The sequence below is a fragment of the Pituophis catenifer genome, unplaced genomic scaffold, assembly GCF_029215685.1.
Source record: "Pituophis catenifer annectens isolate HBS135680 unplaced genomic scaffold, rPitCat1.0.hap2 SCAF_6, whole genome shotgun sequence".
Lineage (NCBI taxonomy): Eukaryota > Metazoa > Chordata > Lepidosauria > Squamata > Colubridae > Pituophis > Pituophis catenifer.
In genome coordinates, this window is record NW_027256886.1 from 103,255,542 (window position 1) to 103,282,600 (window position 27,059).

Here is a 27,059-nt window from a genome sequence, read left to right on the forward strand (position 1 = left end):
AACAGTTTAAAATAATTAATTTTTTTTTGGCCGCAATTTGAAACAAACCCAATTTAAAATCAGTTAAAATTTAACTCAAAACTATGGGATCAAGCCAGCCTGGCTAGTTGAAATAAATAAGTTTTCAGGGCCCGATGAAAAATCCGGAGGTCTGATATTATACGTATCTCTGGGGGGAGGTTGTTCCAGAGGGCGGGCACCCTCAGGAGGCCCACTCTGTGCGAGCGTACTGGCCGGTGGGAGGCTATTGGTGGCAGAAGGCGGTCTCGTAGATACCCCGGCCCTAAGCCATGGAGCGGAATTCGGAATTCCAAGTATCAAGTTCCATTTTCCAAGTTCCGAGCTCCACATTCTGTATTCCATATTCTGTTTTCTGCGTTCCAAATTCCGAGTTCCGAGTTCCGAATTCCGCATTCTGAATTCCGAGTACCAAATTCCAAGTTCCGCATTCCGCATTCCACATTCCTAATACCGTGTTCCGAGTTGCGAGTTCCACGTTCCACATTCCGCGTTCCATATTCCATATTCCGAGTTCCAAGTTCTGAGTTCCAAGTTCCAAATTCCGTGTTCCGAGTTCCACATTCCGCATTGAGTTCTGAGTTCCAAGTTCCGCATTCCGTATTCTGTATTCCACATTCCGAATTCCAAGTTCCGAGTTCCAAGTTCCGCATTCCGTATTCCGCATTCCAAATTCTGAGCTCTGAGTTCTGAGTTCCAAGTTCCGAATTCTGAATTCCGAGTTCCAATTACCGAGTTCCGAGTTTCAAATTCTGAATTCCAAATTCCAAATTCTGAAATCCAAGTTCTGATTTCCGAGTTCCGAGTTCCATATTCCGAATTCCAATTATCGAGTTCCATGTTCCATGTTCCGAGTTCCACATTCTGTATTCTGTATTCGGCATTCCAAATTCCAAGTTCCGAGTTCCAAGTTCTAAATTCCGAATTCCAAGTTCTGAATTCCGCATTTCACATTCTGAATTCCGAGTACCAAGTTCCGATTTTTTATTTCCGAGTTCCCGAGTTCTGAGTTCCAAATTCCGAGTTCTGTGTTCCGAGTTCCGAATTCCACGTTCTACGTTCTGCATTCCGTATTCCGCGTTCCAAATTCAAAATTCTGAGTTCTGAGTTCGGCACTCGGCACTCCGCATTCCGTGTTCCGAATTCTGAATTCCAAATTCCAAATTCTGAAATCTGAGTTCCGAGTTCCAAGTTCTGAGTTTCATGTTCCGCGTTCTGCATTCCACATTCCATATTCCGAATTCTGAATTCCAATTATCGAGTTCCATGTTCCATGTTCCAAGTTCCACATTCTGTATTCCGTATTCCAAGTTCCAAATTCCAAGTTCCAAGTTCCATGTTCTAAGTTCAGAATTCCGAATTCCGAATTCCAAGTTCTGAATTCCGAATTCCAATTTCCAAGTTCCGCACTCCGCATTCTGAATTCCGAGTACCAAGTTCTGAGTTCCGAGTTCAAAATTCCGCATTCCGCATTTTGAATTCCGAGTACCAAGTTCAGAGTTCTGAATTCCGTGTTCCACATTCCGCATTCCGCATTCCACATTCAAAATTCCGAGTTTCGAGTTCCACATTAGGCATTCGGCATTCCTGATCTCAGAGTCGGATTTATTAGGAAGTTGCAGGTGGGGGGAGGGGTGATTGGGACAACTTGCCCCTTGGTCACTCCCACAACTGTAGAGAGCAACATCTGGAGAAGGAGGGCCTTTCTCTGCCTTGGGGAAGGATAGAAAAGATGCAGCTGCCCAGATTCAGGGCACCCCAAATCCTCCTTTTGTTCGAGTTGAGGCGGACCAGTTCCTCCCTGTCCAGACCTTCCAGCTCTGGGGATCTGCAGAGGCCCCTTCAGTCCCAGGAGACCCTCTCTTTCTCAGTCAAATGGGTCAGACTGGCCGTCCCGCTGGATCCCTTCCTCTTCAATTGTGGCAGGGACCTCAATCTGGCCAGAGATGGTTGGCAGTTCCTGGGTACTTTGGGTTGGTTTTGAGGTTGACTGTCTGCGTGGGGTTTGCTCTGCTGTGTAAGAGTTGTGTAAGGGAACGTCACAAATACTCTGTGGACACCTGGTGGCAGGTGAGGGAAGAAAAGTCAATGGACAGGAAAGATGGGAGGGAGGGGGAGGGAGGGAACTCAACCAATGTCCAGAAGCCCAGACAGCTGCATGGGGTCCCTTCTGAAGAGGGCGGCCTTCGAATTGCTTTGATCTTGGAAGTTTTGAGCAGGTCAGGCTGATTCTTCTGTAGGAGGTTAGCACCCACCCCTTTCCTAGGAGAATGAAATATTTTGGGAAATATTAAAAAGGCAGAATATTATGTTTCCCTGTATGAGAAATGGAGAAGCATGTTTTAAATATGGGGGGACACACTCTGGACTTAGTTTTTATCTCTGGTCAGTGGTTGAGTGGCCTTGATATAGGGGATGTAGATATTGAACCCTTGTCATGGTCTGACCACTCGCTCCTTCGACTAGACTTTCTGACCGCCGTACCCCGTCGCAGGGAGGTGGAACCGACCAGGTGGTTCCGCCCCAGGCGCCTGATGGACCCTGATAGGTTTCAGATGGAGCTTGGGCCATTTCCTGAGACTCTAGCTCACGACTCGGCTGATGACCTGGTGGCCGCCTGGGATAGTGCGGCTGCCGGGGCTTTGGACCGGGTCGTGCCTTTGCGGCCTCTGACCCGGCACCGAACTCACTTAGCTCCTTGGTTCTCTGAGGAGCTGAGGGAGATGAAGCGCCGGAAAAGACGCCTAGAGAGCGGTTGGAGGGCCAGTCGTTCCGAGTCTGACTTGACACTGGTAAGGTCTCATATTAAGACCTACCTAGTGGCGATAAAAGCGGCGAAATCTAGTTATTTTGCCGCTCTTATCGCGTCATCAGATAACCGCCCAGCCGCCCTGTTTAGGGTGACCCGCTCCCTCCTCCATCTGGGAGCGCGGGAGGACCCCTTGCAGGGCCGAGCTGAGGATTTTGTACAGTATCTGGATGATAAAATAACTCAGATTCGGGAAGACTTGGCCGCCGACTGGGTTAGTTCAGACGAGATGACTGAGGCAGGCCTTGAGAGTGTTATCTGGGAGGAGTTCGATCCTGTGGCTCCCGAGGACGTGGACAGGATCTTGGGGCGGCTGAATGCGACCACATGTTTATTGGACCCGTGTCCCTCCTGGTTGGTGCTGGCTTCCCGGGAGGTTACACGAGGCTGGCTCCAGGGGATTATTAACGCTTCTTTGAGTGAGGGTGTCCTGCCGCCTGCCTTGAAAGAGGCGGTGGTGAGGCCTCTCCTCAAGAAGCCATCCCTGGATCCGGCTGTTTTGGCTAACTATCGTCCAGTCTCCAACCTTCGCTTTATTGCGAAGGTTGTTGAGAGTGTGGTGGCGCGACAGCTTCCCCAGTACCTGGATGAAGCTGTCTATCTGGATCCGCTCCAGTCCGGCTTCAGACCTGGGTACAGCACGGAAACGGCATTGGTCGCGTTGGTGGATGATCTCTGGAGGGCCCGGGATAGGGGTTCTTCCTCTATCCTGGTCCTATTAGACCTCTCAGCGGCTTTTGATACCATCGACCATGGTATCATGTTGCGCCGGCTGGAGGGACTGGGAGTGGGGGGCACCGTTTTGCGGTGGTTCTCCTCCTATCTCTCCGACCGGTCGCAATCCGTGTTGACAGGGGGGCAGCGGTCGACCCCAAGGCGCCTTGTTTGTGGGGTGCCGCAAGGGTCGGTCCTCTCGCCCCTCCTGTTCAACATTTATGTGAAGCCGCTGGGTGAGATCATCCGTGGTTTTGGGGTGGAGTTCCATCAGTACGCTGATGATACTCAGCTGTACATTTCCACCCCAGACCATCCCAATGATGCCTTGGAAGTGATGTCCCAGTGCCTGGAGGCCGTGCGGGTCTGGATGGGGAGAAACAGGCTTCGACTCAACCCTTCCAAGACCGAGTGGCTGTGGCTGCCGGCGTCCCGGTATAGCCAGCTGACGCCATCGCTGGTTATTGGGGGCGAATCATTGGCCCCCACGGAGAGGGCCCGCAACTTGGGTGTCCTCCTGGATGCGCGGCTGTCTTTAGAAGGGCATATGACAGCCGTGGCCAGGGGGGCTTTTTGTCAGGTTCGCCTGATACGCCAGTTGCGCCCCTTTCTGGACCGGGACTCCCTACGCACGGTCACTCAAGCACTCGTCACTTCTCGTCTGGACTATTGTAACGCTCTCTACATGGGGCTCCCCTTGGGGTACACCCGGAGGCTCCAACTGGTGCAGAATGCGGCTGCGCGGGGGATTATGGGAGCGACGGGGCGCTCCCATGTGACTCCTCTCCTGCGCGAGCTGCATTGGCTTCCGGTGGACTTCCGGGTGCGCTTCAAGGTGTTGGTGATCACCTTTAAAGCGCTCCATGGCTTAGGGCCAGGGTACTTACGGGACCGCCTTCTGCCACCAATAGCCTCCCACCGGCCGGTTCGCTCCCACAGAGAGGGCCTCCTCAGGGTGCCGTCGGCCAAACAATGCCGGCTGACGACCCCCAGGAGGAGAGCCTTCTCTGTGGTGGCACCTACCCTATGGAACAATCTACCCCCAGAGATACGAGTGATCTCCGACCTTCGGATTTTTCGTCGGGCCCTAAAAACTCATTTTTTCCAGTTAGCCGGTCTGTCCTGATTTTAGGGTTAGTTTTTTAAAATTTTAATATTGATTTTAATTGACAAGTTTTAAATTATGGGCCAAATTATAAATTATTTTAACTTTATTTTAAACTGTGATGTTTTGTATAGATGTTTTTATCTTGGCTGTTCACCGCCCTGAGTCCGAAAGGAGAAGGGCGGTATAGAAATTTGAATAAATAATAAATAAATAAATAAATAAATAAAGCAGCTCCCACCTTCTTGCCCCCCACCATGGGGGCAAGAGGCAGAAAACTCAATCTTTGTCAATGGACCATCACAACACAATAGGATCGATCTGCAACACAATAGGGACAGAAACTCACCACATGGCACCTGGGAAGATTACATCAGCCAGCAAGGCTAGCTAAGACCCCCACCCCCTGGGAGTCTGACAACCAATCAGGATACTCTTTCTGGGCCCCAGGAAGTTCAGAGCCAGGGAGAGCATAAAACCCCGAGGATTTACTGTATCTGCCCCTTTTCTGTTCAGGAACTCAAGCCATGTGATCCTGTCCACCATTAAACCATCTTTCCAAGCAGTCTCCATGTTTCCAGTGTCTTTTTCCCCACTTGGAGCAGAACCCAGAAGGATATTTCTTCCAACACTTCTTTGGGTGTGTTGCAATATTTTCAGGATCAGACTCAATAATGATAATAAGAGTTAGAGATTTAAATATATTTCTCTTTAATTGTAACAGGCATTCTATATTCACTGAATATTCACAGATAGAAGCAAGGAAAATGGTGAAGGTGGCTCCTTATATATACAAAGGGTGGAGCCAAGAATGGGAGTGGTGAATTATGAATACATTAGGAACCAAAGAATAAGTTAACCCCCGATGTCCCATATATACATTATTTACACATAGGGAATAAGGCATTTACATCTGACAAATCCCCCTCTAAATGCCGGTTCGCTATACAACACCAATTACATTCAGATTCAGGACAATATAAGACATATAATTTAGAAGTTAAATATTTGTGCTGTTTAGAAGGTAAAGGCTTCGTCAATATGTCAGCTAATTGTTCAGAGGTATCACAATGCACTGCTTTGATAAATCCATCTTGAGACAATTGTCTCACATGCTTAAATTTTATATCTATATGCCTGGACCTTTGTCCAATGGCATCGGATCTGGATATTTCAATGGCTGCTTTATTATCTTCATGCATAACAAAAGGCAAAGCAGGTTTTTTCCAGACATCTGAAATCAAATCATTAAACCATACAAGGTTATTTGCAGCTTTGGACAAACAAACATATTCCGCTTCTGTGGTTGAAGTGGCTACCAGTTCTTGTTTACCAGTGTACCAGTAAACTGGACAGTCATTTAATAGAAAAATATAGCCAGAAGTGCTCTTTCTGCATGATATATCTCCAGCCCAATCCGCATCTGCGTAACATGTAAGCTTTGGTTCTTTATCATTACTAGGTTCTAATACTAAGCAAAAGTCTAATGTACTTTTCAGATATCTCAGAATTCTTTTGACAGCTTCCCAATGATACATTGTTGGTTTGCTAACATGTCTTGACAATAAATTGAGTGGTAATGCAATATCTGGTCTGGTCCAATTAGATATGTAAAGAAGTGAACCTATGACTGATCTATAAAATGTATTATCCTTAAATTCAGGGGAAGATTCATCAGTGTTTCTAAGGAAATCAGTTTGCATAGGAGTGTCACAGGGTTTGGCATTGTTTAAATTGCATTTGTTTAGAAGTTCAATGATCTTATCTTTCTGAGTAAGTTTGAATCCCCTTCTAGTTTTGTTAATTTGTACACCAAGGTATTTGTTTACTTTACCTAGAGATTTCAACGAGAAATGTTCATTTAGCTTATTTACAAAGGTTTCTCTTCTCTCCTTGTGTTTTCCTATATATAAAATATCATCTACATAAATTAATACAAACTCAATGTGATCATCACTCCTTTTTACAAAGAAACAGTTATCAGCAGTGGTAGCGTTGAAATCCATGGTCTTAAGTACTTTTACCAAGCAATCGTACCATCTTTTGCCAGATTGCTTTAATCCGTATAAACTCTTGTTCAATAGCCAAATTTCATTCTTATTAGTGTATTGACTGTGTGGTGCTCTTACATATATTTCCTTATCTAGTTTTGCGTGTAAATACGCAGTCTGTATGTCATATTGAAATACATCAAGATTGAGTGCAGATGCCACTACTAGAGCTGTTTTAACACTCTCTGTTCTCACCGTGGGGGAGTATGTGTCAGTATAGTCCTCCGGATATTTTTGTGCATAACCTTGTGCAACCAGTCTAGCTTTGTATAGGGTATTGCCTCCTTCTAGATTCTTAATTTTATAAATCCACCTGGTACCTATAATTGTTTTATCCTTAGGTGCAATCGCAGGTGTGAATACATTTAATCCTTGCAAACTTTCCATCTCTTTTTTCATAGCTAGTTCCCATTTTTCCTTTTCTTCACGAGGGAGTTTTAATACTTCCTCATATGTATTAGGTGTTATTTGTTCACCATCCATATGCATTATGTAATCTCTGTATTTATTTGGTATTTGATTTCTATTGTTTCTGATAGCTCTTTCAGGTTTGCTATGGTTGTCATGCAAATATCTTGCTTCCTTTTTTGTTAATGTGTCTGTCTTTATTTTGTGCTGACTATTTGTCCAAGTTTTGGTTTTGTTTTTATTTTTGTTGATATTTTGATTTTCTATTGTCCCTTCCTCACAAGATTTTGTATCTTTGCATTTATTTGGAAATATTTCATTAAGATGTAATTTAGACCAATTGGCCTGTTCATGGAACACAGCTGTTCTGGAGACTATAAATTTGTTATTATTATCAATGAATCTGTACCCTTTGGTGCCAGTTTCATATCCCATAAATCTTAATCTTCTGGATACGTTTTCTCCCTTTCTTCTCAACTGCTTAGGTATGTGTACGTCTGCAGTGACTCCAAATATGTGCATGTGTGCTAATTTAGGTTTCCTATTATACATCACCTCATATGGTGTTTTATTCACAATACTGGACCAGGTTCTATTTTGAGTGTAATTTGAATAATGTAAGGCTTCTGACCAAAATTGCTTGCCTAAACCAGCATCCTCTAATGTGCACCTAATCATGGTTTGTAGTGTGGAATTCTTTCTCTCTGCAATCCCGTTTTGGAACGCAGAAAATGGACTAGACGTGAAATGTAGCATTCCTCTATCCTTTAACCATTGGGAGAATTCTTTAGACATGAATTCACATCCCCTATCTGTCATAATTTGTTTTATCCTGATATTATGTTGTGTTTCTATGCGTTTGTAGAATTCCTTAAATTTCTGAAAGGTTTCATCCTTGTGTTTTAATGTGTAAACAAAACCATAGCGACTGTAATCGTCTACTATTGTTAGGAAGTAACGTTTTCTATAAGTGATTGATGGAGTTAATGGACCAACTAAGTCCATATGTACTAAGTCAAAAATATTGTTAGTTGATCTGTTGGATTTCTTTGGCCTGGGACTAGTTTTTAGTTTAGTGGATTTACATACTGAGCATTCCAAATAATTTTCACAATTTTTTATTTTGACACCTTCTGCGTGTTCAGTCATTTTCTGTACTACAGGAAAACTTGCATGTCCTAACTTCCTATGTAAGATGTGAGCACACTCATCATGAATTGGTTTACCTATTCTTGGTTTCTTCTCATTGTGTGTATTTGTGTGATCATGAGATATTTTACATTCATCATTGTCACTGTTACTAACATTTTCATTATCTGCCTCAATACAATCTTCCATATTTGAATCAATGTTATGTAACCATCTTTCTTTTGTTATCAGATAGGGTAGGCCTCCTTTAATCATCACAGTGCCTACATTTGTTTTGTCCTTCTCTAAAATTGCTTTCCCCTTTGAGAAAACTATATTGATGTCAGAATCTCTGCTTAGTTTTATGGCACTTAGTATGTTATGAGGTATTTCTGGAATTAACAATACCCCCTCTATTTTTCCTAGACCAGGCAAGGTCACATTTCCTCTGCCTAATACTTGAACCTTTTCTTGATTAGCTACCTTTATTACAAACTTATCTTCTGTAAATGAAGACAATATATTTTTGTTATTAGTGGTGTGATTGGTTGCCCCAGAATCAATAAGCCAATTATTGTTCTCATTTTTTTGTGTTTTAGTGCTGTCTTGTTTATTTAGTCCATTCAGTGAACCAGATTTTCTCTCTTTTGAATTTTCTCTACCCCCTCTACTTTCTCTGTAATTTGGTGAGCTTCTATATTTATGTCTATCTGTGGAAGACTGTCTATAATTGTATTTGCTCCTATATTCTGACCTATGTCTCTCCTTTGAGATTTTGGGACAGTCTCTTCTATTGTGTTCCCTGGACCCACAATTATGGCATTTAAAGGCTTCATTATATTTTTCTTGGAAAACTACCTTCCTAAAAGATTTGTGTTCTGTGTGATTGCTGGAACGATTTTTTCTTGAATTGTCTTCTGCTATCAATTTGTTAGATAGACTTTCTATGGATAAATATCCTAGATTGATGGTATCTAAGTGTGACATAAAACTATCCCATGATGAATCAAGTGAATTGATAATAACACTTTTCATTGTTTGATCTGAAATCACTTCCCCCCTCAAATGCAGCTCAGCTCTTATTTTGTTTAGAGATATCAAATGCTCACTTATGGAAACCCCTGGTTTTACTCTGGAAGAAAAGAAATCCTTAGACATTCTTGTAGTGGTAGCTACACTATCGCTGTGAAACAGGTTAAACATGCATTGAATTATTTCTGAAACAGTTAGGTTTGGTTTGATGCTATGATACATTGCAGGAGACACGCTAGATATTATTAAGAAAAATGCTCTATGATGTAAACAATCTATTTTTAAAGTCCAAGGTCTTCTTGGAGGACTAGTGATAAAGAATAGTAAATTTTCTTTCATAAAGACAACCTGGAGTTGTTGATACCATTCTTGCAAATTAATGCCATCAATTCTAAGTTTTGGGAAGTCACTGGGTAAGTTTCCCACATTATTTTGTCCATTACTTACAACCTGAGGTAGTCCGTGGTCTCGCAAGTGCAGGAAATTGCAAAACGGCATGGGGATGCTCGCAACGAGTCTGCGCGGTTCTCTGGCCAGTTCAAGTCTTTCCGGATCGTCTACGTAGTTTCGCACATGCGCGTTGCTCATTTCTTCTTTGGCGTCGTCGTGGAAGGTTCTCTCCATTGCAGCTCGCTCGCTCCGCTCCTCTTCAGACGAGTCGGTCTCTGGCTCGGTTTTAGGAGTTCTGATGGCGGCGACTGCTCTTCTCTTTCTTTTGTGTGCGTTGGTACTTGATCCGGTCTGCGGTGTAGGGCGGAATCGACATGGCTCTCTGGGCTCGGGCGTCGTCGCTCTCGAAGTCAGGATGGGAGCGTGCAGGTCTTGAGGTATCGGCTTGTTCTCTTGCTTCTTCGTTGGCGCTTTGGAAATTTTTAATTTTGGCCCAAATGCAGCAAAAAGCGTCTTCATTGCTGACTTTACTTGGGATTTTGTTAAGTCGTCTTCACTTTCTGATTCTGGTTCTTCTGAAGAGTTTGAATCTTCCTTTTCACTTTCGTTGTCTGATAATGTTTTTCGCGCCAGAAATTTTGAACTGAGCATTTTGATTGGCTCTGCTTCGCTCACTTTGGAGGTTTGTCGGAACCAAGATGGCTGCCATTCAAAATTTTGCGCGGGATCACATCTTTTCTTTTTCGTAATGACTTTCTCTGTAGTCATATCACTCACAGTTTTTTGGTCTTTGGGTTTCTCTTTAGCGATGTTTTTCTCTCTCGCTGCTCCGCTGTTCTTCAGCATTTCTTGGAGATTCGCGATGAGACTTTCATCATTCTTCTGGCTTTTTAATAGCTTCAATATCTCTGACCTGAGTTCGTTATTTTCTATTTCGATTTCCTCCTGGTCATTATTTTCATTTATTAGTTCTTCTTCTTCAGTGGTGTATTCTTCGGATTCTCTCGAAATCGCGTTTGTGGATTCGTTGATTATTTCTTGTTCAGTTTCTATTTCTTTGCTGTAGGCCCTGGTGTTGGGCCTATCTTTCTTAGACATTTTTAAGTATTTATTGAGTCAATTAACCATCCTCTGCTACCAGCTTGTTGCAATATTTTCAGGATCAGACTCAATAATGATAATAAGAGTTAGCGATTTAAATATATTTCTCTTTAATTGTAACAGGCATTCTATATTCACTGAATATTCACAGATAGAAGCAAGGAAAATGGTGAAGGTGGCTCCTTATATATACAAAGGGTGGAGCCAAGAATGGGAGTGGTGAATTATGAATACATTAGGAACCAAAGAATAAGTTAACCCCCGATGTCCCATATATACATTATTTACACATAGGGAATAAGGCATTTACATCTGACAGGGTGTTTGTATTTAGAAAATCATCCAAAAACAAGGAAAGGGGATGGGGTTTCCTCCCCTTCCCTTCTCCTCCCTTTCCTCCTCTTTCAATCCCTCTTTTCCTTCTCTTTTCCCACCAACTCACGCAGACTTCATGCAAATCCCTCATTCTCCCGGAGGGCCTGGATGAGGCCGTTGGACAGGAGATTATAGAGAAATCCCACCTTCTCTTTATTGATTTAGCGGAGAGAGAGACGGACGCTCAACCTAGTCTCAGACACGGATGGACGGATGGACAGTAAGGTGCTTCCCCGCCCCCTCTCGCCTTGCCCAAAGATACAGCCGTGGCGGCCGCCCCTTGCCTGCCCCTCCCTCTTGCACCCGGGGAAAGTGGGAACAGGGCACCGCAGCCACGCAGCCCCTCCGCTGCCTTTGGAGGCCTTGCCCCGCGCTCCCCGACCCCCTGGCTGTCCTTTGGGGAGCCTCCGCCTGCGGTGCCCCTGCAGCCTCCCACCCGCCACGCTCCGCCGCACATCAGCTGCTCCCCCCGCCTTTCCTCCCTCCCCTCCCCCCCCTTGAGGTCTAGAAACCTTTCTTTGAACCGTCTCACCAAACCACCAACTCCTCTGAAGAGGGGGGGAGGTTCTGCCCCCCCCCCCCGCGGAACCAGAGGCAGGGAGGGGGCTTTTCAGTCCTGGGGGGGAGGGCCCTCGGCTGCCCCTCCAGGGCTTTCCCAGCTGCCAGGCAGGAGCAGCGCCGGGGTGGGAGGGGGGGGGGGTCGGCCGAAGGGCGGAGAAGGGACTGAGGGGGCGGGAGGGACAAAGGGAGCCCCTTTGCCGGAATTCAAGTAAAAAAAGGGGGGATTTTCTCTCTCTCTCACAGCCGCAGCCACGAGAAGACTCCCCCTCCCCCCCTTTGCAGCTGCTGCTGCTCCTGCCTCGCCTGTCCTGGAGTGGAGCCGGAGCCCTCCCTCCCTCCCTGCCCGCCCGACGGCTGCAACCTGGGCCGGAGTCCGGCGGTGGCAGCTCCTCTCCTCCCGAGACCGGCTTCCCCGCCGCCCCCGCCCGCCCGCCTGGCAGAGTCTGCGGGGAGGGAGGCTTCCCAGAGCCCGCCCGCCCGGAGCTTCTCCTGCTCTCAATTCCGCGGGCCGCTCTCCTCGGCTGGGCCGCCGCAGCTTCTGGAGACGGAGCCCCGACGTGGCCCGGGAGACCCAGCAACCATGCACGCAGCGTGGCTGGGAGGAAGCCCGTCCAGGCACTCGCCCGCCCGCCCGCCCGCTGCCCTCCGACCGGCTCCTGAGGCGGCTTCTGCGGGGACGAGGCGGCGGGAGGGGAGGCACTCGGGCAGATCGCCTGCTGGGCGTGGCGCTGCAGGACAGGGGCTGGAGTGACAGCTGTCTGTCTGGGCGAGGCAAGGGGGGAGCCAGGAGGCGCAGGGGCAGGAGGAGCCTTTGGTGCTGGGGTGGGGGGGGAGAAGGGGGGCCAGGAGTGTCCGGGGAGGGTGCAGAGAAGCAAAGGCAGCCGAGGGACTTTTCTCCCCTCACTAAAGTTTTCAAAGCAGCTTTAAAATAAAAGCCAAATGGGCGCCTTTGAGACAATCACTGGGAGATTGTGAGTTCTAGCTCTGCCTAAGGCATGAAAGCCAGTTGGGGGAGTTTGGGCCAAGATCCAGGAGGCTCTGAGTTCTAATCTTCCCACAGGCATGAAATCTTCCCGAGTGACTTTGGGCCAATCCCCAGGAGACGCTTGAGTTCCAGTCCCACCTTAGTGCTTTTTGATTGCGAGCGTGAAAGTTGGAAATGTTTTCTCAGATTAATGTGGGATGCCAGAATTGGGGATTCCTAGAGTATGAGATGGCCGAGTGTCCAATATTGTGTGGTTTGATGGAGGAAAGTGAAATTGTGGGAAGATGCCTTTTCCATGTTGGGCGAAGCCATAAGTCTCTCTGTCTTCTGCTTGTGGGAGAACCAGAGTGTTCATTGTGGATCTTAGACTGAGCTTCAAAGGGATCCTATTTGCAATTAAGAGCCATTCTGAAACATAAAAATTGATTCCTAATTGATCAGCAATTTGTGTGGTTGGAGAGCAGAACAGCTTCCATGGGTGCCTCTTCCTAGAAAGCTAGAAGCCCCCCCCCCCCCTTCTTGGACCTGGATGAAATTATGCAGCATTGAAGGTTTGTGACCTGGTCAGTGATGCGGCTGCCTTTAGACAGGATCCCCTCAACCTCCTCCTGGGGAGAGTCTCCAGGTCCCCTTTCTCTGGGCATCTTCTCCAGCCCTTCACAGACAAGACAAGTTTGGGAGACGAGCAGAGAAAAAGCTTTAGGTAGAAATTGTAGAGTGGAAAATTAAAGGGCCTGAAAACTGCTATTTTATTTCTCTGGTGGAGGAAAGTTAAAAACACAGTGGAAATTTCTTTATACACTTTATTCTTTTATTTATTTTATTTATTTTTATTTTGGTGTGAAGTATACACCAAGATAAAAACCCCAAACTGAAATCCCAGACAGCAATTCTGCTGAACATTTTCTGCAAAGGAGGTTTTAATCAGGAAATCAAGACAGAACAATATAAGAGTGATGAAGATTTGCCTCCCCAGCTGAGAGCCAGTCAAACATGGCATTTCACATCATTCCGGCATTTTCATGGAGAGGATCAGGCAACGAGGCTGGTTCCCGCAGCTTCCTCCTGACCTCTTTTCCTGCTTACACTCTCTCTCTCTCTCTCTCTCTCAGGCACACTTATAGATGCTGTCAGGAAAAACAAGGGCCCAAATTATTTTTTATAAAGTGTCACATTCAGTAGCTGTTGCTGATTTAGTGAGCTGGAAAGAAAGGGAACTACAAGAATTCCAGTCATTCAACAGTTTCCCATTCTGAAACATATAAATATGATTTTCTTTGATTGCTGCATACTATCTAAATGTAAAGAATATCTCCTTTCAAATAAAATAAACCTTTAACAATTCTTCCAATATCACAATGGTGTTATATCTCATGTTTTTACATTTGTTCTGCCTGTGAGCTGCTCCTTTGTGTTGAGGTCTGGCCTCAGAAGGATAATGTAGCACTTGGGGATGAAGATGCAGCCCAGCAGACCAGCACTGGAGGCCAGGATGGAGAAGACCTGCACAGCCACCATGGATTTCCCTTTGGTGCTCAGGTAGGTGGGCACAAAAGTCACCCAGATGCTGCAGAAGACCAGCATGCTGAAGGTGATCAGCTTGGCTTCGTTGAAGGCCCCAGGCAGGTTCCTGGCCAGGAAAGCCACCGTGAAGCAGATGGCAGCCAGGAAGCCCATGTAGCTGAGGGTGACGTAGAACATGACAACGGCCCCTTCGTTGCATTGCAGGATGATCTCTCCAGGCTGGGAGTGGAGGTCAAAGTCAGGGAAGGGGGGAGAAACTCCCAGCCAGGTGGAGCAGATGATAATTTGGACAGCAGAACAAGAGAGGATGATGGAGTTGGCCAAGCTCTTCCTCAACCATCTCTTCACTCGGTTTCCTGGTTTTGTGGCCAGGAAAGCCAGCACCACCGTGATGGTTTTGGCCAAGAGAGAAGAAACGGCAACTGAGAAGATGATGCTGAAGACTGTCTGTCGGAGAAGGCAGGTGGCTTTCCTTGGTTGACCAATGAAGAGAGAAGGAGACAAGAAGCAAAGCAGGAGGGAGACCAGGAGGATGAAAGAGAGGTCCCGGTTGTTGGCTTTGACAAGGGGAGTTTCTCGGTATTTCATGAAGATGATGAAAACAAGGTCTGTGATTAAGAACAAGAATAGGGCAAAAGAGACCAGGATGATGCCCAGATGTTCCTCATAAGAAAGGAAGGTTATTACTCTGGGGATACATTGGACTCTGTCCACATTTGGATATTTATCATCTGGACACTTGGTGCATTTTTGTGTGTCTGAGAAAGCCAAAAAGCAATATTTATTTAATATACTGGTTTTTTTTACATGTCAAGAAATACCTTTTTTGGATGACAGCTGTTACCATGGACATTTTCCAAGAAGTATTTCTTAGCTATTTCATTAAAAAGAGCATAAGAGGGATATTTTTTAAAAAATGTAGCTAGGTATATGAAGTTGAGGGAAGTCCTAGGATGTTAATTTTTTCCTGTGTAATGTGTAGAATCTTCATAGTAACCTATATTATTAGAGGTTAATAATGAATCATATAATCTCTTTAGGCGAACATCCTGAGTCCTGCCACATGGCAGTTAATGTCCTGGACTTGGAGGATACCTTCAGTATCCTGTAACATCTGGAAGCAACCTGGAATTAAGGAGAAACTTCCTATCAGTGAGAGCAATTAACCAGTGGAACAGCTGGCCTCCAGAAGTTGTGGGTACTGCAACATTGGAGGTTTTTAAGAAGAGACTGGACAGTCACTTGTCTGAAATGGTATAGGGTCTCCTGCATGAGCAGGGGGCTGGGCTAGAGGACCTCCAAAGTCCCTTCCAGGTCTTTTCTGATTTGTTGATTGATTGATTGATTGATCTACATGACTGGCAGACTATTTGTCTAATGAGTTCCCCCCATAACTATCCACAGCACCACATTATGGCCCAGTGACACTTTCTCAGTGATCCTCAAGGGGAGGATTCAATATACAGTGGATTGAAAAGTCTTTCAGAAGGTGGACCTAAAATAATTCATCAAGTTGCAAAGAACTCAGATGTTCCTAGAAAGGTGAACTTAGCAGCACATATCCAAACTAAAAAGCAGAAGAGATATTTCCTCTGTTGTTAGTAAAGTTTGCCCAGTCGGCCATCCCCTCCTCCCATCTCTTTCCCAGCCCCTCCTACCAAGTCTTTTTGATTTACTTCCTTTTAGATGAGAAATTGTGCAGGTTAAAAATAAAAAACCCAGGTGAGCTTCAATCTGTCTTTTAACTTGCACTTTCATGAAAAGGTTCTGGATGGATCCAGTTCCACAAAGCCTCCCATTTTCCTCAGTGTGACCCACCTTCCTGAGTGGAGAAGGTCCCCTCCGGACAAGGAACGCAGTCGTAGCAGCAAACTGGCTCTCCTTCTCAAGCCCTCTTGACAAATCCAGGATGGCAACTTTCCACACATTTGGACTGAGGCAGAGACTGAGCAGAAAAACAAGGAATGCCAAAGAAAATATGTTAGGACTCTCCGTCCATGGAAAATGGAGGTAGATAGTAGCTTCTGGTCTTCACTGAGGTAAATATGAAACCTCTGACTAAACAGATGCAGGAGGTAAAACAACTGGCAGATTCTTCATTTATTTCCTCCCTTTTTCTTTTGGAATTAAACATTACAATAAAGTACTTTTCTACTTAACAAAGTCAAGAAGGATGGAATTGAAAAAAGTTTACTGTAAAATATTTTGGAAACTTTTATTCCATTAGATTTTTTAATACGAAATTAAACTGTGATGAAGAAAGAAACCTCTGACCAGTAAGATCTTGAAAGGTTTCCATAAAACATGGCAAAGCTACTCCACTTACCGTATTTTTCGGAGTATAAGACGCAGCTTAATTTTTTGGGAGGAAAATGTGGGGGGGAAATCTTCCTACCAGGTATTCATCTGGCTAGCGTCCTTAGTCTGGTCAGCTCAGCACATTAGTTTGCTGTTTTTTTTATTCCCTGCTTGGGGATGAAAAACAGCTTTTAAGGCACAGCTGAGAGGAAGCAGCAATGAGAGAAGCAGGCAAAGCACGGGGGGAGAGCGCTTCACTTGGCTGGCACCTCGTTAGGGCTGGAAAAAAAACTTCGAAAAAGCTACATTCGGAGTATAAGACTCACCCAAATTTTCAGCCTCTTTTTTTTGGGGTGGGGGGAAAGGTGCATCTTATACTCCAAAAAATACAGTAGGTCCTGTCTGTTGAAGAACTTCCATTAGATGACACCAACTGCAATGGAAGGCCAACCACCCTGGAGACTCTAGGCTTTGCCCACTGGAAATGGGATCTCAGGCTTTGGAAAACAGAGAAAAGAAACCAAAATTTCTCCCACCTTATTGACCAACTTTAACCGTGAAAGAGCATCTTGGTGGATAGTAAATCTCTGCCTTTCAAAATACGCCAGAATCTCTCGCCTGACATCCTCCTTGGGGAGAACCAAGAAGATTTTAATACCCAGATCTGCTGTTATCTCTCCATTTTGGTCCAAGTACAGTTTAATGCTGGAAATATTGAAAAATTCATTCCTCTCCAGAAAGGGATGAAACTAGAATGGGAACATCCAGGAATTTGAAAAACAGAAAACTTTGTTTCTCATCCCACATTGAATCTTTCTTCTACAATTGTCTCATCTCCAAATATGCTTAATTAGGACACAAATACTGCCATTATCTTCAAAAGTAAATGAAAAAGTTTGAGAAAAATTTGTCAATCATATACTGACAAAATATAGAGAAAATATAAGTGACACAACTGATCAATTATAGGGAACATTCTAGAGCAGATGACAAATAAAATGAACAGAGAAAAAAAGATGATTCATAAACTCTTTGAAAACAAAGAGGTTGATTCCCAGACAGCATGGATTGATCAAGAAGAAAGTTGTCAAGCTAATCTTATCCCTGGTCATCCTGACGGAAAACACCTCCAGATGTGCTAATTTTATTTAATTTTAATGCAAAATTAACAAAATGTTGCAGATCTGAAAGAACAAATCTCCCACCAACTCTTTTCTCAGCCTGAAAAGTTAGCCAGGATCCTTTCTGAGTTTCTTTCTCTCCCATTATGCAGCTGCAGGATCCTCCCCTCTTCTCTGATCCTTCCCTAGGAAGCCTCTCTTCCCCTCATCCCAAAAGTCATTCTCACACATCATTATACTTCCTAAATAGATTATGGAAACTCTGGTGACATCACTGGATTTCAGTAAAGGACTCACAAACAATTTTGTGGTATGATTAGAAACCTGAGAGGCGGATGGTATGATAGCTAAGTGGATAAAAACTGTCTCCAAAATGATACACAAATAATTTTTAACCCTTTTAAATCTTTCCTAGGAAACCTGAAGGTGATGGATAACCATTTGCCATTGCTCATCAATTTTTCTACAAGCCTTATTTGAAACATCATTTAAAAATTTTGATAAAATAACAATGGTTTTAAATCAATTTAAAGGTGATAATCAGAAGCAAGCAACAATTGTTGAATCGGATGGATTGAATGGATGGATGGACTGGAACTGAATTTGCTGCTGGCATCCCTGAAGGAGGAGTCTGCTTTGAAGGCAGGCTGCTTGGAGATGGCTGGAGAGGACAGAATGGATGACTGAAGAAATGAAATTGGGGAATGGACTTGTCATATTTAACTGGAAAACAAATCTTAAGAGTCATTGAGTTTCAATTTACAGGAGGTCCTGTGACTTTGGGGAATGGAAAGCAGTTGTTGGGAAAGATCCTAATTAAAATTTTAAGGAAATGCATTATTATTAAGAATCAAACAATGATGTTTAATCCTGGACAGATTCTGGATGGATCAGAGGTAATGATTATGGTCTGTGGTAGATAAGAAGCTCCTGTAATTTTTCTCTGAGTTAAATACAATAGCAGATAATAGACAGTTTTGAAATTTGAAGTTTTGAAATGTAACTTTATTGTTGGATTGCCTGTTAACTACGTTTTTTTTTTTAATTGAGTTTTAAACAGAGATATAAAGACAATACAAAAAATACAAAGACATTACAAAGACAAACAAGTTCCCACCACCAACCTACCCACACCAAACTTTACATATATGTTTTGATCATCATCAGAATATATATTGCTTTATAAGTTAATATATAAGTAATACTTTGTCAATTTGGGTGTTTTAGATTGGAAATAATCTTGCATCTCCTCTTAATTTATTTATTTCCGGTTTTATTTTTTCTACCCTATTTTCTTTCATCTATATTTGTACTGATTTTCTTTTCTAGCCATTGATACCACTGGTGCCATACAAGATAGAATTCACTTTCTTCTTTATCTTGGAGTTCTAGTGTCAGTCTATCCATTTCGGCACATTCTGTTATCTTCGAGATTAGTTTGTCTTTGGTTGGGAGTTGATCTGATTTCCAATTTTGCGCAAACAGTAACCGTGCCGCTGTCAAGATGTGTATGATGAGGTATTTTGTCTCTTTGTTGTGTTGTGTTGTTATCATTCCAAATAAAAAAAATTCTGGAGTGTTTTCTACTTGTTGGTTTATTATTTCTTCAATAATTTCCTTTGTGTCCTTCCAGTATTGTTGGGCCTTTGTACATTTCCACCAGGCATGGTAGTATGTCCCCTTTTTTGTTTTGCACTTCCAACAGCGTAGGGAGGTGTTCTGGTATATTTTGGCTAGTCTGGCTGGTGTTAGGTGCCATCTGTAAAACATTTTTATGAGGTTTTCTTTGTAGGGTATGGCTCTTGTCATTTTGATGTTCTGTTTCCACAGTTTCTCCCAGTTTGCCAGTTGAATGTTGTGCCCTATGTCCCTGGCCCATCTTATCATATTTTCTTTTACTGTTTCTTCCAGTAATTTATATCTAAGTAAGTAGTTATATAATTTGGTTATCATTTTTTGTTCTGGGCCTTGTAAAATCTTATCCAATTCATTCAAATTATTCGAGATTCCATATTGCTTTTTGTCTGCTATGTGTCTTGAGTGTATTTGAGTATAGGGCCACCAATCGATATTTATGCCGGAATTTTGGAGTTGCTGTCTTGAAATGAGTTCGCCTTCATGATTCAGTAAGTCTTGGTACCTCATCATTTTTCCTATTTCGAGAGTGTTCGGGTATATCAATGCTTCCATCGGGGACCACCATTTTGGTATTTTAGTATAGTGAGTTCTCTTAATATCCTGCCAGATCTTGAATAATGAAGCTCGAATTATATGACATTGGAAGTACATGTGTCTTTTATCCGATCCGTCCCATAAGAAAGCGTGCCATCCTCTTATTAAGTCAAAGCCTTCTAAATATAAAGTTCTTTTGTTGTCGAGTTCCATCCATTCTTTAATCCAGGTCAATCCTGATGCCTTATAGTAGAGTTCCCAATCTGGTGTTGCTAGACCTCCTTTGTCCCGTGAATCCTGTAGGGCTTTGATTTTAATTCTGGCCTTCTTTCCCTGCCATATGTAGTTCATTGTTGTTTTGTTGAGGTTCTTAAAGAAATCTCTTCCGGGGTGTATTGGTATCACTTGATATAAATATAGTACTCTTGGTAATATATTCATTTTTATTGAGGCAATTCTGCCCATCAATGAGAGTTGTAATCTACTCCAAATTTCTAAGTCTTTTTTGATTTGTTTTAACAATTTGGTATAATTATCTTCTTTAATTGTAGTTGCTTTTGCTGTCAGCCAAATACCTAGGTATTTTATTTTCTTTACTATTTGAAGTCCTAATTCTTGTTCTAATTTCAACTGTTGTGTTTGGGTCATATTCTTCGTCAATACTTTCGTCTTCTGCTTATTTATTTTGAGGCCCGCAACTTCCCCGTATTCCTCTATCATTGTCATCTGTTAACTACGTTTTTTATATACCGCAGATAGATGACAGGTCAAGTAGTTGCAAATAGATGTGTAGTTTATAATTGTGGGCCTATTTTGCAAGGGGGAGAAACTATTATTGCTGTATTGTATTCAACTGGGGGGACAATATGCAAGTTTTTGTCTGTTTTTAATGCACAATTTTAAAAAAATCTTTTGTCTAGTTTTGTTTTGTCTTTGTAATAGTTTTATTTTCCAAAACTTGTATTTTACCTTTTTGAATAAAATAAAATTTAATAAGAGGAATATCAAGTTTCCAGAGACAATATTTATGATTAGGACACAGAGAAGGGTACATGAGTAAAAAGCAATAGAAAAAAATCTGAGTTTTAGCAACTAGGACTTGACTAAAAATAGAGTCTCATATAAGAACATTAATGAGGGACTGGAAGAAGGATGAGGGATACCAAACTTGATATTTATGTTTGTGGAAATGATCGCAAAATCGTAGTTAGCTGGAAACAGACTATGAGTCAGCAGGGAGATGTTCATGGAAAGAAGGCAATTGCAGCCATAAGAATCTCAGGAAGTGAATGTTGTGGTTTGGGGGAGACCCCAACTCAAGGACCAGGTCCCCTTGCAGGCACCACTCTTGGAGGAGAATTTGCACAAAATCTACGTGAACTTCAGGGAAGGACAATGAAGCCATGGAAGAGATCAAAGGAGCTGCTCTTAGCCTTGAGGAAAGAGAACAAGGAGAAGAGCTGAAGATCAGGAGGAGTCTGGGAGCCCCTTTTCCAACTGACACAATCTCTCGGTTGGAGAAGGGAGGATGCAGCCCTCTTCCAATCACTGACACAGGTTATACACGAGTGTAAGATCTGCTCACTATTATTCCAGAGTGTCAGACATGGAAAAATGAATTCAGTTACAAGAGAGGAGATTTTAGCTGAATGAGAGAAAAAATATGATAAAAGGATGAGCTGTGTTAGAGCTGAGCCAGTGAAGCAGAGAAGTTCAGTCTCCTCTTCATGGATTATCTGAGTGCAAAGACTTAGCAGCCATCAGTCAGAGAAGCTTTAACTGGGATTCCTGCAGAGAGGAGGGGTTGGGCTAGATGGTCTCAGGGTCTCTTCCAAATTTATAAATGTTGTCACTCCACAACATGTATCTATTGTGCAGTTGTTGCTCTAGCCCCACCTAGTTGACACAGAGCATCCCTGGAGAGGTTCCAGCCGCTTCTTTGTTGGCTGTTAGTTAATGCTGCCTATCTCCTATTTATATTTGACTCTCACTCTTTGCATTTCCTCAGTTTCTCCGTGCTCTTTTCTCCCAATGAAACACCCAGATCCACCCCAGGCTCCCTTTCACTGGAGGAGAAGAGGGGGGTTTAGCTGCCTGTTGAGCTGCACACAGACCCACCTGCAGTGGGGACGGAACAAAGGGGAAATTCCATCATGCTCATCACAAACCCACAAATACAGGAATTCAGCTAAGAAGGAATACAGCATTTTCAAATGAGCAGAGTTTAATATTAAAATACCATGGTATCTACTCTTTGGAACCATTATTCCCTCAGCAATTGAATTGGCCAGATCTGTTGAGATGGTTCCCCTCCTTCTCCTCTGGATTCCTCCTCCAAAGGATCTAAGATTAATGGATCCATATCAGGGACCGCATACCTGCCACGGCTGCAGCCTTGGAGACCCCAACGTCTTTTCTCCCTCCTTCCTTCTCCTCCTCGATCTGGAGGAATAAGCAGCATTCAAGACCTGGGCCAGAGTCTGAATGATACTGTAATATTGATAGTGATTTGGGAACCTTCCTCTGTTCCTTTTCTTCTGGGTCTCCAGTGGGGCTTTCTGGGTGCATCTTCTGCGGCCTTTGACAGAAAAAAAGGTCTTTGAAAGAGAACAGCGGAAATAAGGATCTTGAAACTTTTCTTCCACAGAGAAATGGAGTTCAAAGGCAGAATCCATTGGCCTTTCTTTTTTCAGATAACCAAAGTTCCAAATACTATGGATGTATTTGAGAAGTCTACGCTTGTTCATCCTATACCCTACAAAACTTGTGAGGATCCAGACTTTCCCTTCAATGGGTCCTGGCAGACGCATAAATGTTAAATGGAAAGGAAGAATTCTGTCCCAAATGGAATCAAATTCTATGAAGTGAACAAAAACGTTGACTTGTCTCCACTTAGAGAGGGAATCCCTGAGGGCTGTTGTGTATCCAGTTGTTGAGAACAGTTGTGATATAACCACACAAATTCCACTCCTGACAAGCACAGGAGGAAAAATCCTCATGAAATTGTCTCCATTTTCTGTGTCTGAAGCAAAGAGGCCAATCAGGGTCCATCTGAAGTGGAGGAGCAGTGGGACAATTGCTGGGTACTGGAATCCTTCTTTGGGGAGCATCCGGTGGAAAAAGGGGAAATGACTTTTATCACTCAGAGCCTCTGAAACAATGTCATGACTGATCTGAAAAAGCAATGAAGAATGCTGCATTATATTTGGAGTCAGATCAAGTCCAAAATATTAGATTTTAATAAATCCAACCTAGTTCTCATGAATATATTAGAATAGTTTGTTAATCAGACATTGTTTAAAATATCTTTAATATTTTATTAAATATTAGCAGGATTGTATCATAATAATGGAAAATAATAAGCAAATTAAAAAATAAAAATGTAAATCATATTACTGTATGACCCCTACAATTTACCACAATTAGATTAACACGTGCAAATGCCAATTGGAGTATTCTATTCCAATAGGGCCTATTATAATTTTCGAGGATTGCTGCATCTTTTTTTGCTTCTATATCCCAGATTCTTTCTGGAGGAAATTTTTTAACTTCTTTCTCCAGTTATAGAAGAAACAAGCAGACCTCAAAGCCTAACAAGATTTGTCAGTTGCATAATCCAAGTTTGGTCTTTAATTATAGTTTTGTCTGTTCCAACAGCCACAATTTTCAGAGTCTGCCAGTTTCCATAGACTAAATTTTATGCCAATGCCCATATCTTCTGAATTTAGGCAACGCAGAAATTGTGTAAATTCCCAAATCAGCTCTGAGGGCAGCAGCTGGAGTCCTTTTGTCCACCCCAAGATCCTCCTCAGAGGCTGAGATTGGGTTTATTCTGTTGGTGGTTTCTCTCTGAAGCCCCAAACATTTTTTGATCAGTTAAATAGTTGTTAGAATATCTTCTCCAGGGAATGTATTGCTTGTATTTCAGGCCTTTTATGATTAATCTCAACATGAACATAATGGGGTTAAAAATTGATGTTTTTGCTAATATGGAGAAAAGCAGCTCTTTGATTCCATGGAGAAGACATAACTGCATCTATTGCTCACCCACCACCACCCACCCCTCACTTTACCAGAAGGAGAAACACACATACAAACCTGTGGGACTTTGTAGGTGCCTCCTAATGTTGACATTTGGATGGAGATGCCCCTTCTAGCTCTATCAATAAGGGTCAAAAGGTTCTCCTTCCTTCCACAGCCATAGTTGGGGACATTGGCTTCTCCAGTGGAGAGCATGTCCAGCAAGGCATCTGAAGTATGGAAAGTGCTAATATAGTTGTTATGGATGTTGTAGCCAAGTGTGAGATTGTGTAAGAGATGGGAACTCTTGTTGACCATTTGAATGTTGAAAATGAATAATAAGCAATAAGAAAATTCATTAAAAGTCCTATTGAAAAATAAGTTATTATAATCCACAGCCACAACAAATACTTTTGTTATATATAATATAAATAATCCTCCAGAAGCCTTAAACCAGCATTGATCTAAAACCAATGATCAGTTACACAAGTATGGAAATGGGCTGAGGTACGGCAACTACAACTGATTCCACCACTACTTTAAATAAAACTCATTATCCAAGTGATAAATTAAGGATTGAACTGAGGAAGGAAAATAATCTGCAGCCCTTTCAGCTTTTTTTCAGACCCCTTTTTGAGTCTCTTTCACAAAATCAGACAAAAGAGAGAAGCCATGGAAATCAAAATAATTCAGGAAATTAGACATATTCTCCAATATAGGAATAAATTAAAAATAAAAAATTGAAAAGAAGGAGAGTGTTAGAATGGAGGGAGTGCAACTCCATCACCCTGAATGACTTACGAATCATGGAAAACAAACTGAAGAGAAGGAGCCACATTGAAAAGTAACTTTGCATGCAATCTTTCCTTTCCACTGGTGACTATACCAATGAGATGGTCTCCTGGGCTGTAAAAGCTCTGTGGTTGTTTTCCATCCTGGTTCTCCAAACTCAGCGGGCATTTCATTCTCAGCTTCCCAGAGACTGGATGGCACAAAAGCAGCATCAGAAGCAGAAGCAGGAGATCCATCATTCATGGGGTGAATCAATGAATCCCTTTCCTGTTTCTAAAGAATATTTACAAGAATTCAAAGGACTCTCACAAGGTGGAACATCCATTTGCTTTTTCGCAACACAGAGAAACACTCAGCTTCATCTGGAAAGGAGGGAGACGTACATTAAAGAGCACAGACTCTGCCTGTCCCCAAACTCCATATTTCTCTGCCCAAAGTCTCCCCTGGAGGATTCAGCCAAAGAGCAGAGCTGAAACTTTTATCATAATTCTCCGTCTCAGGAGGGATCCCTGGATAATTCAAGTAGTTCTTGCAGTAGAGATTGTTGGGAAATTCTCTGGAGGGAAATGAAAGGGAAATAATCCCCATGTGATTCAAAATAACAGGAGCAGAGATGGAATTAAATTGGTCATCTAGAATTGAGAGTTTTGGGAGCTTCATGCAGGGAATACATGGCACGTGTGGCTGAAATAACAAATAAATCTGATATTTGTTTCCATAGTGATCAAAGACAGAATGGGGTGTGGGGGGCAGTTAATGCAGGAGCCTTCCACAGATCTGAAATAGCTGCCAGCTGAGTTGGAGCCAAAATTTATTTTATTTTGAAAGCTAATGCTCAAGGGCATTGCACAAAAGGGCTGATGCAATAGTGCAGCCAGTCTCTAAGAACAAAATCAACTTTAGTGAAAAACTAGTTTTTCGAACTTTGCAGAGTTAAAAAAAAATGAGAGAGAGAGAGGGAGGGTGGGAGAGGGAGAGAGAGATGTTAGAAAAAAACCAAGTGAAAAGAGATGGAGGAATCAAGGCTGCCTCTCACCCCATGTGGGGAGGGGAGCTCAGGAGAGAAGGGGGGAGGGGGGAGGGGAGCTCAGGACCCTCGTGTTGCAGATGAAAAAGCTGATCTTCAAAATCCAATTTCCATCTCCAGAGACCTGGGAATGCAGAAGCCCATGTCCCATGTTCCCCTGCCACCCTTTCCCATGCACAGGCCAGGCAAGGGGGCTCTTGCAGGAATGCCAGACAGGACTCTGCCCGGCTGAGTGGGGAGCCCCTCTAGGGAGAAGGAAGCTGGGGAGCCTCGTGGTGGGAAAGGGAAGCAGATTTGCAAAATCCCCCTCCAGGTTCCATCTTCTGAGTCCTGGAAACAGATGAGATCATATCCCATGTTGCTCAGCCACCTCTTTCCATGCATGGGGCACTCAGGGGAAAGCAAAGCCCAGACCCACGGAGAAAGCCCAGTATTAAGTTGGGTGAATGAGGGCGCAGCAAGCCAGAGTAGTTAGTGACAACAGCTCTTTATTATATGGTGAGACTCCAGCAACTGACCAGGGGAGCCAGCTCCCTTTATATACCTTGCAGCTGTGGTGGTCAGCCAATCAGCTGAGGGTCAGTTAGTTCAAACTTCCCGCCAAACAAACCTATTTACATAACACTCCTCCCCTCCCAGAAGTCACTTGGGGTGTTATTTGCATACAAAGTCTCTCAGGTGACTAGGGCGTGTACGAGCCCTAGTTGACCTGCGCAGTTCAGTCGGCGGGGCGGCGTCGAGCAGGTCGGAGGGACTTTCTGTTTCTCCCTGCTCCGCCAATGAGGCCTCCGGAACCTCCTCGTGGGCGGCGACTTCTTCGGCTGCTGGGACTACCTCGATGGGGCGGCGCTGGATACCCGAATCCTCAGCTAAGTCCTCCGCTCTATTCGGGCTAGTGGTTTGTGCCTCTGGTTGGTAGTCGTGGTCGGAGATGGGGTCGTCTAATGAATCGTCGGTGTTTGTGGTTACTCGTTTTCTTAACTGGTCAATGTGTCTGCGCCAAACTCTCCCGTCCCCCATGTCTACCCGGTATGACTTGGGGCCTGTGATTTCTGTGATTGTTCCTGCCTCCCAGAGTGGGCCTTGTCCATAGTTTCTGGCGTGTACCGGTGTTCCTATGGTGAACTCTCTAAGTTTCCTCTCCCCCCCCTTGAATACCTCTGGGGAGTAATTGGGGTTGAGTCTATCTAGTATTCCCCGGAGTTTCCGCCCCATTAATAGTTCGGCCGGGCTTCGGCCTGTGGCTGTACAGGGTGTGGAGTGCTGGGCTAGTAGGAACTTGTCTACCCTTTCCTGCCAGTCCCCGGGGCTTAAGCGTGAAAGGGCCTCCTTTGCTGACCTAACAAATCTCTCAGCCTGTCCGTTACTAGCCGGGTGAAACGGGGCAGAAAGGACGTGTCTGATCCCAAGTCCCGCTAAGTAGCCCTC

General features: G+C 43.7%; 1 protein-coding gene across 1 annotated transcript; it reads right to left on the reverse strand.

Annotated features, from left to right (window-relative positions):
- Positions 1 to 1,885: 1,885 nt before the first annotated feature.
- LOC139318751 (vomeronasal type-2 receptor 26-like) lies at positions 1,886 to 24,130 on the reverse strand. Its single transcript, XM_070946328.1, has 5 exons — positions 23,891 to 24,130; positions 16,020 to 16,065; positions 14,094 to 14,959; positions 12,054 to 12,450; positions 1,886 to 2,031 (listed from the first exon to the last, which is right to left on the reverse strand). Exons 1-5 carry the CDS (start codon positions 24,128 to 24,130, stop codon positions 1,886 to 1,888), a joined length of 1,695 nt encoding a protein of 564 aa, XP_070802429.1.
- Positions 24,131 to 27,059: the final 2,929 nt, after the last annotated feature.

Excerpts from the sequence above, each read along its gene's own strand:
- LOC139318751 (XM_070946328.1), bottom strand. The coding sequence starts at position 24,130 with ATGGTCAACAAGAGTTCCCATCTCTTACACAATCTCACACTTGGCTAC. Across the intron at positions 12,451-14,093 it reads TCCTTCTGAGGCCAGACCTC|ACAGCTGTCACTCCAGCCCC; the intron begins AACACAAAGGAG and ends TCGCCCAGACAG. Across the intron at positions 2,032-12,053 it reads ACCGCCGGACTCCGGCCCAG|CAGAGCAAACCCCACGCAGA; the intron begins GTTGCAGCCGTC and ends ACTCTTACACAG.